The 15,229-nt window shown below is 36.5% G+C and overlaps 1 protein-coding gene and 1 non-coding gene across 11 annotated transcripts in view; one reads left to right on the top strand and one right to left on the bottom strand.

Moving 5' to 3' along the window:
* The window catches only part of Phka1 (phosphorylase kinase regulatory subunit alpha 1), a 108,479-nt gene that overhangs the window by 53,602 nt on the left and 39,648 nt on the right, over nucleotides 1-15,229 (bottom strand). For all 10 annotated transcript variants that reach the window (XM_074063604.1, XM_074063605.1, XM_074063607.1 and 7 more), the window contains 4 exons: nucleotides 14,287-14,421; nucleotides 7,698-7,807; nucleotides 6,006-6,150; nucleotides 434-512 (listed from right to left, as the gene is read on the bottom strand). In XM_074063604.1, the coding sequence (XP_073919705.1) occupies nucleotides 434-512; nucleotides 6,006-6,150; nucleotides 7,698-7,807; nucleotides 14,287-14,421 (469 nt within the window). The remainder of the gene's footprint in view (nucleotides 1-433; nucleotides 513-6,005; nucleotides 6,151-7,697; nucleotides 7,808-14,286; nucleotides 14,422-15,229) is intronic.
* On the top strand, nucleotides 4,297-4,400 carry LOC141420197 (small nucleolar RNA U13). The gene has a single exon (XR_012444865.1). It is a non-coding gene; the product is annotated as a small nucleolar RNA U13 (small nucleolar RNA).

Genomic DNA, 15,229 nt, shown 5'->3' with positions numbered 1-15,229 from the left:
GTTGCAAATTTCTGTATACCTAAAATTTTTCAAAATAAAAACTTAGAAAAAGAAAAAAAGCAGCTAGGATTGCATAAAATTCAGTAACTTTTTTTAAGAATAAGTTTTCTGGTCCTGATATCTAGGCAACGAACAGGGTGTGAAAATCTTCCAACCTTCCTCTTTAACATCAAATTCCTTTATTTGCTTCTTTTTCTTTCTTTTTGGCAGAACTGGGGTTTGAACTCAGGGTCATACTTGGTAGGCAGGCACTCTACCACTTGAGCTACTCTGCCAGCCCTAAATTCTTTGATTCAGTCTATCAAATAATAGCACCTCTGAATAGGATGAATTATGTTGTTGACATAGAAAAAGGCATTAAAAGCCTGCCATTACTATACTCAGTTCCCAAATGTTATTTCACTTCACTAAAGAGAGTATATGGGTCACTTACCTTGCCCCACCAAAATAGCCATCCTGCATTTTTCGGAGTGCTGCCAGAATACTTGAATTCAAGCTGGTTCCATCTTCATCTTGAAATGGAGAGAATTTTAAAACAATGTTTGTAGTTTTTACTTTGAAGTAGGGGTAAATATTTTGATTATTCAAACTAATATTCTGGTGGCAATGGTATAAATGAGACATTCCTCATTGATCACCCTGTATTTTAACAATTAATCTGAAAACCAACAACACTGCAGAATAAGAAAATGGTGAGGGATTTTGACCAACAGAGTTCTCAAAAGCAGTACCTTATCTATCATACACACTTAGCACAGTGACTACTACATGCTGACAATAACGGCAGCAACTATTTGTTGTATGTTTTGTGCCAAGAACTGTGAGAAATGTTATACATACATTATTTCTCATAATATACTTTGGCTTATGTGTGTGCACAGGCATAAAAATGTTTAGAAGGCTAACAATGATCTCATTTTATGTGAAAGTGATCATACTGCACATAGTCTTTCATGATCTATCTTTTCTGATTTATCATTTGTAATAGCTTAAAAATGATTATATAGCAGACATTTAGACAGTTTTTATATTATAATCAATACTTTATACCTACATATTTATGTACTTATTCTATTATTTCTTTAGGTTAAATTTTTACAAGTACAGCTGTTAAAGACAAAGGGAACATACTAAAAAATGTATAGAGATTGCCAAATTACCACTAGAAAAGTTGTGGCAATTATATTTATGCCAACAGTATAGAAAGACTGCCTTTTCATACTTTTAGCAACTATGGACACTAATACTTTTTTAAATCTTTGTTTATATGGTACATAAAACAAGAAGACACTGTTGACTTTACTGCCAATAAGATTGAGCATGTTTTTCAAGTGCTTTCTAGTCATTTGCATTACTTTTATGAATTGCCTATTAAGGACCCTCCTCATTTTTACATTAGGTAGTTTATATTTTTTTCAATTGACTTTCAAGAGTATTCCATGTTTTGTGAATATTACCATTTACTCTATCGTATGTATGGAAAATACTTTAATCTACTTTGTCTTTTACTCCTGTCCCTGATGTTTTTATATAAGATTCACTTTAAAAATTCATGCTTTTAAATTTCTCTATTTTTTCTTTTGTGTCTTATAAAAGACGGCTTTCTTCAGCCTTAGATTATAAAAAACATTCTCCCATTATTTCATTCAAATATTTTCACAGGTTTGTTATGGTTAGCTTTCCTCTTTTACCTCTATTTAAAATGTTATCATTATTATTATTTTAATTATGATGGATCTTTTTCATATTTTCCCTTAAATTATTTTTTGGTAGGACTGGAATTTGAACTCAGTGCTTTGCAGGCTCTCTACTATTTGAGCCACACCTTCACTCTACCTTGGTATGGTTATTTTGGAGATGAAATCTCACTATTTAATTGGGATGGCCTTGAACTGTGATCCTCCTATTCTCTGTATCTCAGCCTCCAAAGTAGCTAGGATTACAGGCATGCACCAGGCTCTTTTTTTTTATTTTTATTTTATTCCAATGTTTGGGTCATTTCTCCCCCCTTCCCCCACCACCTCCCTTTCCCCTCTCCCCCAATCCCCCTTACCCCTTACTACCAGGCAGAAACTATTCTGCCCTTATCTCTAATTTTGTTGAAGAGAGAGTATAAGCAATAATAGGAAGGACCAAGGGTTTTTGCTAGTTGAGATAAGGATAGCTATACAGGGAGTTGACATGCATTGATTTCCTGTACATATGTGTTACCTTCTAAGTTAATTCTTCTCGAACTAACCTTTTCTCCAGTTCCTGGTCCCCTTCTCCTATTGGCCTCAGGTGCTTTAAAGTATCTGTTTTAGTTTCTCTGCATTGAGGGCAACAAATGCTATCTAGTTTTTTGGGTGTCTTACCTATCCTCTTATCTCCCTTGTGTGCTCTCGCTTCATCATGTGACCAAAGTCCAATCCCCTTGTTGTGTTTGCCCTTGATCTAATGTCCTCATATGAGGGAGAACATACGATTTTTGGTCTTTTGGGCCAGGCTAACCTCACTCAGAATGATGTTCTCCAATTCCATCCATTTACCTGCGAATGATAACATTTCGTTCTTCTTCATGGCTGCATAAAATTCCATTGTGTATAAATACCACATTTTCTTAATCTGTTCGTCAGTAGTGGGGCATCTTGGCTGTTTCCATAACTTGGCTATTGTGAATAGTGCTGCAATAAACATGGGTATGCAGGTGCCTCTGGAGTAACCTGTGTCACATTCTTTTGGGTATATCCCCAAGAGTGGTATTTCTAGATCATATGGTAGATCTATGTTTAGATTTTTAAGGAGCGTCCAAATTTTTTTCCAGAGTGGTTGTACTAGTTTACATTCCCACCAGCAGTGTAAGAGGGTTCCTTTTTCCCCGCATCCTTGCCAGCACCTGTTGTTAGTGGTGTTGCTAATGATGGCTATTCTAGCAGGGGTGAGGTGGAATCTTAGTGTGGTTTTAATTTGCATTTCTTTTATTGCTAGAGATGCACCAGGCTCTTTTTAAAATTTTTGTAGCACAAAGCCCTAAGTTCAAACTAAAAAATGTTCGGTTAATCTTGTATATTTTGTCTTCCATATGAAATCTAGATTCAGTTTGTTCATAGAAAGTTGTGTTTTTATTTTTATTTGGAATTATATTGAATTGGTACAACAATTTAGTGGGAATGGATACTTTATTAAGTATTTTCATCTAGGAACATGGTATCTCTTCAGTAATTAAAGTCTTCTTTATGTTGTTCAAATGTTATATAATTTTTCATATATAGTTCTATGAATAGTTCCTAAGCTTACACCTACTATACTTTTCTAGGAACTTTGTCAATTTTATCTAGATATACAAAACTATACTTGGTATTCTTTTAGAAAATTTAGACTCTCCTTCACTTTTGTTACTATATCTCATTTCTCACTTCTAATGATTTTATCTGTATTTTTCATTTACTCTAAAGTCTACCTTATCAGATATTAGTGTCCCTACTTCCGCTCTTTCAAAACTGATGTTTACATAGTATATTTCCCCTCCTTCTATAGATTTCTTAATGGTTGCTCTAGGTATTATATTATACATCAAACATCTATAATGTATTGTTCAGGATAGGTCATTTGTATAATTCTATCTTCAAGTTCACACTGTTGTCTCCATCCTGCTGTTGTGTCAATCTAGTGAGTTTTAAAATTTTTAGTTATTAAATCTACTTCCCAAGCTATGGCTATGTATCTCATTCCAATTGCGATGTACTTCAATTCTGAAATCTCTTTTTCATATGTTAACATATCCCTTTACAATTAGCATCTTCCTATAAACTATCTTTGCTTTTATCAATGGCAGCACTGTTCTTCTAATTTTATGCTCTAAACATCCCTCAAAATTCATATGTTGAAACTTAATTGCCAATGCGACATTATTAAGAGGTGGTGCCTTTAGGATGTGACTAGATCATGAGAGTAGAGCCCTCATGAATGGAATTAAGGCCCTTATAGGGCTTCAGGAAATGGGTTTACCCCTTTTCTATCTTTTCTACCATGTGAGGAAACACATTTGTCACCTCCAAAGAATGCAGCAACAAAATGCCATCTTAGAAGTAGAGAAGCTAGGTTCTCCCCAGACAGCAAATTGCCAGCACCTTGTCCCAGAACTGTAATAAACAAATTTATATTGTTAACAAATTACCCAGCTTGTGGTATTTTGTGATAGCAGCATGAATGGACTAAGACACCTCATCTCTAAACTTTGGTGTCATCTTGATTTGTCTGTCATGACTAGTTAGCCAATACCTGACTTATAGGTGCTGTTTAAAATGACTCTTGTTGATTCTTTTTGGGTTCATAAGCATAGTGATTGGGTGTTCATGCCATTGCATGACATGTGCCTCCCTCAAACTTTGTTATGATGTTGACACATCACCAATCTGACATAAATAAATAAGTAAATAAAATGACTCTTGTATCCTTTCCATTCTGTTTTTAATTCTATTAATCAAGTGCATCGTCTTTTCACCTTTTAAGTGGATCAGTTTCCTTGACATCACTACCTCACTACAATGTGTACTGTAACCAACCAATATTCCCTAAATGTCACTTTCATCATATCACTCCTTACTCATAAACTTTTGATAATTATAGCCTTCTGAGAAAATCTGTTTTAAATATCTCTGCTTATTTTCAAGGCCTTCATAATCTGATCTTATCTTACTTCTCCAGTTTTGTATGTAACAATACTCTAACATGCAAAGCCCCTCTATTCCGGTTGGTCACTTCACAGGCCTTATGTCCAAACTCATTCCTGCTTCTAGCCTTCACTTATGGTATTTCCCTCCTTGTCCCATCTGCATCTTAACAATTCCAAAAAGCTCAGCTGAGAAATTTTCTTTGACAACCTGATAACTTTCACTGTGAAATATGAATCTAATGGTTTAGTACTTCTTAATATACTGTCTTGAACTTTCTATTACTCTTATGTGTTAACTTTGCCTCTCTCCAGTTAGACTTTATACTTTCTGAAGACAAGTGTAGAAACATAGTAGCTATTAAATGGGTAACTTGTTAATTGTCATAAATAAAGGACAGAAAAGAAGAACGACTACCTTACTTCCTCGACTCCTGTTATTCTAAAGCACTTTTGAGATGTGACCAAAATTCCTAACAATCTGTCTGGATTTTGAATGATTTTTAATAAGGGATTCTTCTTCAATGAAAAGGAATTCTATGCACTTTGGCAGCACAAACAGACCCCTGGAAGCAACAGCAGAAACGCAGAAAGAAAACAGTGACTTCAGTATTGGCTCTAGTCCCCCAGAAATGGAGAGAACAATAAAGTCTTTCACTCAGTTTCAAGTAAGCAATGTCAGGAAGCATAGCCAAAAAAAAAAAGAAAAGAAAGATAAATCAAAAGCCTTTTTACTTTTTCTCTGCTTCAGTTAGCTTTGGAAGTAGAAGTGGGGGTGGGGGGGTAGGGGGAAAGGAGGGAGGGAGGGGAGAGAGAGAAAAAAAGGGAGGGAGGAAAGGAGAAAGGGAGGGAGAGAAAAAGAAAAGTAAAAGAAATAGGTTGTAGGAATCTGAATACATTTGAAAAAATTATAGTTTAAAAAAATCCTGTTATTTCACTGCAGTAAAATAGATACAGAATGTAGCATTACTTCTTTAAAAAGAATTGTATGAAGATACTTTATGTAACTCGGCTTAGAAATCAATTATTTAAAGTAGGCACCTAATCAAGTTATTTTCTGCTACACTGTAAAAAGTTTTGGCTCTCCAACCATTTGAAATATTCTTGTGTATCTGTTTGCTTCATGTGCACTGTCTGTCTTCACCTTCTAAAACATAAGCACCATAAGAGAAGAAACCTCACATGCCTTATTTACCCCATGTGTCCCCAGTGCTTAGAAAATCACCTGATACAAGAGAGGAGCCAACAAGTACTGCTGAAAAGAATAAATCATAAGAAGTAGCTTGTCACTAACTCTTGGATGTAGAAGGACTAAACATATGTCTAAACTCATTCCTTGATGCAGAGTCCTTACCAAGCATGGTGTGTGAGATAGGGAAGGTGATGGTAGGCTGGCCTGTCATCCTCCAACGGCTACAGAGGTAGGAGAGGTCGGTCCTGAGCATTTCCACTATCATCTTATTGTCTAGAGCCAGGTAGAACTGTTGCTGGTCTATAAACTGAGAAAAAGAAAAATAATAATTTAGAACAAGTTTCTCTCATAACTATCAAATATATTTTTAATGGTCATAAATTCACAAAGGTATACAAAATGTCACAGAAGTAATAATACTACCAAATTTAATACCTAACACTTCTCAAGTATGTGGTGGTCAAACAGACATTTTAAAAGTGTGCCACAGATTACAAATCTTTTCAAGTATATAATTTTATTTAATCCTATAACCATCTAGTGTGAGTCTTTCCTTCCTTCCTAACTCCTTCCCTGCCTCCCTTCCTTCCTTTCACAAGGTCTTACTATGCAGACTCCTTCCTTGACAGGGTCTCAGCATATAGCCCAGGCTGGCTTCCTGCCTCAGCCACCCAAGTGCTAGGATTAGAGGGATATACCATCATGCCAGGCTTGCCTTTCTTCCTTCAATAGATGAAAAATAAGGCTCAGAGACAATATGTAGAAGAGCAAAAGCATATGGCTAGCAAATGGCAAGGTCAGAAATTAAGAGTCTATGGTCCATTACTCTTTTGTCTGTACCTACCTCAGCTGTACTATTTCATATGTAAGATGACAAATGAGGAGTTTCAATTTCTTTCCAGAAAATATTTTGTGTGTGTGGTGCTGGGGACAGGATGCATCGTCTTGCACATTCTAGGCAAGTACTCTACCACTGAGCTACATCCTCAATCCTTGTTTTCTTGAGACAAGATCTCACTACATATGCTTGGGCTGGCATTGAATTTGCTATGTAGCCCAGACTGACCTGAAGCTTACTATCCTCCTGCCCCTGCCTCCCAAGTGTGGAGATTACAGGCATGCATCACCACACCTGATTTCATTTTCAGAAAATAATTTCTCCTCACCACACACACATATAATTGGGCTTTCTTGCTACTGTAATGTAGCTAAAAATGTCAGGCTAACAATATGTATAATCCCAGCTTAACAGTCCTGATATTTTGTTTAGAAGATATTGAAGATTTCCATGCATATCAAAAGACTCCTCCCACAAAGAAACACATAACTTAGTAGCTGAATAAAAAGTGTGCATTTTTCTTATAAAGGACAAACGCAGTCTTAGTTTAACTTTTAAAAGTAAGGGAAACTTTAAAAGTACTCTAACATTCATAAAATCTCTAATCACAGGGGCTGGAGATATAGCTCAGTGGTAGAACACTTGCCTAGCATGTGCAAGGCCCTGGGTCCTACCTCCAGCACAGCAAGAAAACAAAAATCTAAACAAAACGATTTCTTTTAACACCTGGGTTACTCTTAGTAGTTGTGATCACTTAGCTTAACTCTGTGCTGCAAGTTCAATTCAGTTCAACTCAACAAATGTTTACTGAGCAACTCTCTGACTTATCCCAATTCCAATAAAAGTTCATTTACACTCTCTTTCTCTCTCTCTCTCCTCATTCATTCTCTCTCTTCATTTATTCCTCCCTCTCTCATTCATTTTGTCTTTCTCTCCCCCTCTTCCCATCCCCTCTTTCTCTTTCTCTCCCCTCATTTCCACTCATCTCAACACATATTTTGGATTATTTCACTCACCTGTGGAGTGAAGGTAAAGATAGTTTTCCGAATGTCATACAGTTTTGAAGTTCCAAGCACTCCCATAAATCTGTAGGGTCGTCCACTTAGTTTCATTTTACTGTTGCATCCTGACACAGAATCAAAATATAGTCAAATTAAAGAAAGCAGCAAACATTTTTTACATATATATACACACACACCTCATTTCTCATTTTCTTCTAAGAATTTTATAGTTTTAGATCTTGCATTTGGTTTTAATACAGTTTAGGTTAATTGTTTGTACATAGTCCAACTTTACATTTTGCATGTTAATATATAGTTTGCTGAAAAGGCTGTCCTTTCCTCTATTAAAAGGCACACTTTCATCTGATCATAATATGCAAGGGTTTATTTCCGGGATCTCCATTCTATTCCATTGTTCTATACGTCTGACCTTATACCAGTACCATATTTTGATTAATGTAGCCCTGCAGTATGTTTTGAAATTAGAAAGTATGAGCCCTGCGCTAAGGGTGTAGCTCAAGAACCTCTTAGTGAGTACAAGGTCCTGGTTTCAATCTTTAGCACCACAAAACAAAACAAACAACACCAAGAAAAAAATTTTAAAAAGAAAGGTTGAGTCCTCCAATTTTTTTTTCCTTTTCAAGACAGGCTTGGGAATTTGGGAGGGGGTCCTTTGTGTTCCATATGAATATTAGAATTAAGTTTGCTCTTTTTGCAAAAACCTCATGCAGCTTTTTTTTTTTTTGCAGTGCTGGAGATAGAACCCAGGGCCTTACACATGTTAGACAGGCACTCTTTGCCATTAAGCCACACCCTTAGCCCCTCATTGGGCTTTTGATAGGGATTATATTCAATCTGTTGAAAGGTTTGGGTAGTAATGACATCTTAACAATATTGTATCTTCTAACCTATAGACATGAGAAGTCTTTCCATTTATTTGTGTATTCTTTAATTTCTTTCATCAGTGTCTTGTCATTTTCAGCATGTCTTTTACCTCCTTGGTTATGCTTATTCTTAAGTATTTTATTCTTTTTGATGCCATTGTAAATGGAAGTATTTTGTTGACTTACTTTTTGGATCATTTGGTGTTAATATATAGAAATTAACCTAACTTCTTTGTGATTTGGGGCCCGATAACTTTGCTGAATTTATTAGTTCTAACAGGGTTTTCTGATGTATATGAAAATTTTAGAGGGTGTTTTTCCATATAAAAGCACAGATGCATGGAGATAGATTGGAAGTTCTAACCAGAGCAATTAGGCAAGAAAAGGACATAAAAATATTCAACAGTATATACACAGAGCTAGGCGCAGTTGTTCACATCTGTAACCCCACAGACTTAGGAGACCGAGATACAGAGGACTGTGGTTCAAGGCCAGCCAGGGAAAGTTAGTGAGATCACAGCTCAATAAATAAGCCTGGCATAGTGGCATGTGCCTGTGATCCCAGCTACACGAGAGGCTGCAGGTAGGAGGATCATGGTTTGAGGCCAGCACTGGCAAAAACAAGAGACCCTACCTGAAAAATAATTAAAGCCAAAAGGGGCTGGGGAGTGTGGCTCAAGTGGTAGAGCACCTGCCCAGCAAGCACAAGACCCTGAGTTCAAACTCCAGTACTGCCCCCCCAATAGTGTATATATGATCTATTCAATCAACAGTACTGGGATAAATAGTTGAGTATTTGACCAAAAGTTAGATTTTTACCTCATAGGGTAAATTAAAATTAAAATTCTAACTTAAGAGTTAAATGTAAAATTGTAGCATCAATAATTAAGAGAAAATGAAGTGAAAATGCATCTGACCTAGGAATGAGTCTATCTCTTAAAGAATTACAGCAAAAGAAAATAAAATTTTACTACATACAAACATAAAAATTCTGTATATCAAAAGCAAACACAAAATTAAATGGTAAATAATAAAATAATAAACCATTACAAAAATGTATGGAAGACAAAGGGTCCACATTACTAACACATAAAAAAAAACTTGAGGGGGCAGTCTGGTTGAATGGCTCAAGCAGGAGAGCTCCTGCCTAGCAAATGTCAGGTGGAGTTCAATCCCCTTAGTACTGCAAATAAATAAATAAAACCCAAAGCTTGGGACTGGGGGCATGGCTTAAGTGTTCTAGTGCCTGACTAGTAAGTGCAAGGCCCTAAGTTCAAACCCCAGTACCACTGGCAACTGTCTAGTAGAAAATGGCAAAAGGATGTAAGTAGACAATTTTCAAAATAAATAGAAAGGTGACTAACTAATGAAAACAAGTTTACCCAGCATATGTCAAAAATTGAAACTATGCTAATATAGGTATGAAAATGGATTATAGTACACTATCTATCAAAATATGACAGGGTTGATCATATATTGCGATCCTGCACAAAGTAGATTGTAAAGTCTATTCTTTATGATAACATTTTTCTAAAAAACAAGAGTGTTTTATTTTGTAAAAATGTATTGGAAACACATACTCCAAAGTAAAAACAGTGGGTTCCTTAGACTAGTAGAATTATAGTTGATTTTTATCTTTTCCCCTTGTGCTTTTCTCCCTTTTTCCTGAAGCCAGTTGGTAAGTAGATAACTTAGAACCAGAACAGCATATCTACTCAGACAAAACTAAGAGATAAATTCACAATTCCTGAAAAAGTGAAAAATATATTTGATAAAATGGATTTACTTGATATTCAAAAATCTGCACAAAGGTGAGAAAACAAGACTAGGAAATACATATATTAAAAATCTCATTGATAAAAGCTTACCATAAAATATATTTAAAGAACAAGGAGAGTCAAGCACAGTGGCACATCCTTATAATTCCAGCACCAGGAGGCTGAGGCAGGAGGATTACAAGTTCCAAGCCAGCCTGGGCTACAAAGCAAGACCCAGTCTCAAGAAAAAAAAAAAAGGGTAATTCCAGCACCAGGGAGGCTGAGGCAGGAGGATTGCCAAGTTCCAAGCCAGCCTGGGCTACAAAGCAAGACCCAGTCTCAAAAAAAAAAAAAAAGGTCTGGGGATATAACTCAGTGGTAGAATGCTTGCTTAGCATGTGTGAGGCCTTGGGTTCATTTCCAACATCACTCTGTGTGTGTGTGTGTGTGTGTGTGTGTGTGTGTGTATTTTGAAGAATTGATAAATATATACAAGAGTGTACAGACCCGAACACTAGATAATAATGCAATGGCAGATATGCAGTTTCAGAAAACAATAAGGCAAAAATGGAAAAATGTATTGATTACTGGGAATTAAAGAGGAAATTAAAGTGATTTATCCATATTAAAATTATTAATCTAACAAAATTAAATGATAAAAATTCAATGTTGGTAGGGTAATAAAAAAGAAAGGAACATTTTATATCTTATTGATATAACTATAAATTAGTTGGTCCTTCTAAAAGATAATCTGACAATATGCTATAAAAGCTACAAAGCTAATCATACTCTTAACTAGAATTCCTTTTCTGAGACTATACTTCAAGGAAAAACTGATCTATACAAAGGCATTCATGGAGGAACAAAGATTTGGGAAAGAAATCAACTACCCAATACTAAGGGAAGAATTAATTTGATGGAATAACACATACCTATTTCAATGTGTGGAGATTCATATAAAAAAGAGTAAATAAACACAAACAGAACACAAATTAATATATGCTAAATATAACCATGGAAAGGTATTTATGTACACTAACAGATTAGAAAAGAATTCACATTACATAAAGATTTGAGCTTAATATTTACTAAGTTCTTATGTATTATGAAGTTGATTAGCTTTATAATTAAAAAAATAAAAAGCCAAGCACAGGAGAATGCACACCTATATACAGTCCCAGCTACAGGAGGCTCAGGCAGGAAGATTGCTTGAGCCCAGAAGTTTGAGGCAAGCCAGAACAACATAGTGAAACCCTGTCTCTAAATAAATAAACAGGGCTGGCAGAGTGACTCAAATGATAGATGCCTGCCTGAGTTCAAACCCCAGTACCATCAAAAAAATCTAAATAAGTAAGTTTTAAAAGATTGAAAGAGGTGCTGACCATGAACAACTGAGTTCTTGAAGTAAGGCAGAAAACTCCATTTAGTTATCATATATAGTACATTAACATACCTGGTAAAGACATACTTCTTTTTCCTGGTGGAATTAGAGCTATCATTTAATGTATGCATAAAGCAATTTTGTTATTGTGGAACTTTCCCAAGAATTTTTTTGGCAGTACTGGGGTTTGAGCTCTGGACCTTGCATTTGTAGGCAAGAGCACTACCACTTGAACCATGCCCCTCGGCCCTTTATAGTTTGGTTATCTTTGAGATAGGGTCTCACTTTATACCCTGGCTGGCCTAGACCAAGATCCTACTATTTTAAGCTTCCTGCGTAACTGGGATGACAGATGTGCATCACCATGCCTGTTTTTATTGCCTGTGATGGGGCCCTATAAACTTTTTGTCCCAGCTGGCCTTGTTTGCGATTCTCCTGATCTCTGCCCTCCTGAGTAGCTAGAATTTCAGTTTACTTTAGTTATTTTTTAGGCAAGGTTTCACAATTTTGCCAAAGGCAGCCTCAGACCACAATCCTCTTACCTACAGCCTCCCGCATAGCTGGGATCACAGGTGCATGTTATCACACCCAGCTTATTAATTAAGATAGGGGTCTTAATATTTTGCCCAGGCTGGTCTCTAACTGCAAACCTCCCTATCTCTACCTCCTGAGTTGGTGGGATTACAGGCATGAGCCACCATGCCTGGCCTTACTGCAATAGTATTTTGAAGAGTCACTCATTTAATTGATAAGGTTTGTATCTAAGATACAATCTCTTTTTTTTTTTTGCAGTGGTGGGGATGAAACCCAGGGTCTTGCTCATGCTAGGCAAGTGTTCTACCACTGAACTACATACTCAGGCCTCAAATTTTTACATACTCAGGCCTCAAATTTTTACACATCTAACCCCCTGTGGTTTTATTTTAGATTATATTTATTTCTTATTGGTGCTGTAATATACTATCACTGACTTAAAAGCTTAAAACAATGCAAATTTATACTCTTATGGTTCTGGAGATCAGAAGTCCAAAATGAGCATTATAGGGCTAGAAATCAAAATCAAGATGTCAGCAGGGCCAATTCCTTGCCTCTTCCAAAGAATATGGGCATTCCTTGGCTCATAGCCTTATCACTCCACCCTCTGGGTCCAATGCTCTTCCCTTTAAGTTAGCCTTTCTTTTTCCTGAAGGGTAGTATGAGTGTGCAGCTGAGTACTTCCATCATCCTGCTTCCTGAATGCAGAACTTTGAAAGCCCAAAAGTCTTCTTTCAGCTTGTTCTCACTGTCTTTGTCAGTCCAAGATGGCAGTATTTCTGCTGTTACAGGTACAGTGTCTCTTATCCAAAATGCTTAGGACCAGAATTCTTTTAGGTTTTAGACTTTTATTTTGGAATATTCACATTACCATTACCAGTTGAATATCCTAAACAGAAAATCTAAAATCTTAATGGCTCAAAATCCAAATTTGATAAGACTAAAAACAAAATCAAGGTCTCAGTATGACCAGATCGTTCTGGGGACTCCAGGGAAGAATCTGTAACTTCCAGAGGCTGTGGGCATTTCTTAGCTCATAGCCACATCACCCCAATCTTTTGTTTCCAACATCACATCTCTTATTTCTATAGTCTGATCTCCCTCTGTCTCCCTTATAAGAATATTTGTGATTGCGCTTCGGCTTCACCTGAATAATCCAGGGTAACACTCCCATTCCAAGATTCTTAATTACACATGTTTGCAATATAATGTTCATTGGTCCTAGAGATTAAGACCTTGATATCTTTGGGGGGGTCATTATTTATTCTTCCACAAAAATAGTATAGAAATTTTGCATATCCATTTTTTGGTGCTAGGGATCAAACCCAGGGCCTCATACATGACAGGCAAGCACTCTGCCACTGAGCTATACTACCAGCCATCATATCTTTTTTTAGTTAACAGTATAGTAATTTGTTTAATGTGTAAAGTCCATCCCTAAGTTTGTTAAATAATTTAAAAAAAAAAAGGACTAACACCCAGGTGCTCGTGGCTCATGCCTGTAATTCTATCTACTCAAGAGGCAGAGATCAGGAGGATTGGAATTCGAAGCCAACCCTGAGCAAACAGTTCGCGAGACCATATCATGGAAAAAAAACTCACCCCAAAAAAAGGACTGGCAGAGTGGCTCAAGTGGTAAGAGTGCCTGCCTTTAAAGCACAAGGCCCTGCGTTCAAATCCCAGTACCACAAAAAATATAGTAAAAGACCTAAAAACAAGTTCCTTGGCTATTACTCTACATAAAATTAGCATGTATCCAAAACAGAAATATAAGTTGCAAGAAAGAAGACAGCATGTTAGGTAAGCACACACTTGGAATAAAGATATAATATCGTCTTAAAATAGCCATGTCCTATGTATCAAAGGATTCACAAAATGCACTTAAAATTATCAAGCCCACTCAGACAAGATGGGTTTAGAAAACTGGATTCCAGACCCTAAATTCCTTTTCAGATCCAGTTTAGTAAAACATGGTCATGAAGTTTAAAAAAAAAAGGGAAAGAAAGTTATCAAGTAATGCTTTGACTCTAGCAGTTGGCTAATCTTACCTAGACTAGAATAAATGTGGCTGAGAATACGAGCTGGTTGTACTCGGATGGGATACACCTCAGCAATGGTCTCCACATCAATTCCTTTGTCCTTCAAAATGGCTTTGATTTCTTCTGTTTCGGCTAGAATGGAGACTATAGGAAAGAAAGAAGATGAGGTAACCAGGTTTTATTTCAATCGGTAACTAAAGTCTCTTAAGGCACATCATTTCTTGGGGGGGGGTAAGAAATAGGAGGAAATTAACAGTTATTGAGGAATTCTGATGAAACAGGAATTATGCCAGGTACTTAATATTATTTAAAAAGGAAACAGTTAAATAGAGTATTAGATTGTGCTTTTTAACTAAGTACCTATGTGTTCAAAGAGAATGGCACACTTTCATTCTATCTGAGATTCTCATGTATAAATAGGAGGAAAAAATCATCATGAGAGGTTTTCTTAATCTTTGGTAAAAGTTGATTCTCCAGGTTCTTCTCTATCTGTACACTTAAGGTCAGGGCATGTGAGGGTAATAAAGAACATTCTAATGACAAGAGTTGGCCTATAAGTTACAGAATGGTAGAAGGGCGGGTGAATTGAAGATAAAGATTTGAGTTATCAACATACAAGAGGTATTAAAGTTGTGGGGTTTTAGGCGAAGGTAGGGGTAGGAGTAAGGGGATGATATTTCTCTAGACCCAGAGCTTGTCAAGCCTGGAGAACAGCCTTTTCTTCCACTTCCAGTAATGTCATCGAACTGGTAAGCCTATCCAAAAGGGAAGAGGCCAAGTCAGCTTCCTGATTCTTCTTTTCACTTTCCCTCTATGGGTCAGATCCTAGCCAGTGCCAATAACTCAAGTGAAGTTTCAGTTGGCTTGACACAAAGCACCAAGTACAAACATGCTCTCCCCTCCAGCTCTTCTAGTGTTGGTAGATGTGTGGTATTGGTTTCACAGGAAAAAG

Source organism: Castor canadensis, chromosome X (genome assembly GCF_047511655.1).
Source record: "Castor canadensis chromosome X, mCasCan1.hap1v2, whole genome shotgun sequence".
Taxonomy (NCBI): Eukaryota; Metazoa; Chordata; class Mammalia; order Rodentia; family Castoridae; genus Castor; species Castor canadensis.
Note: the sequence above shows the minus strand (reverse complement) of the source record. Positions and strands in the feature narration are given on the sequence as shown.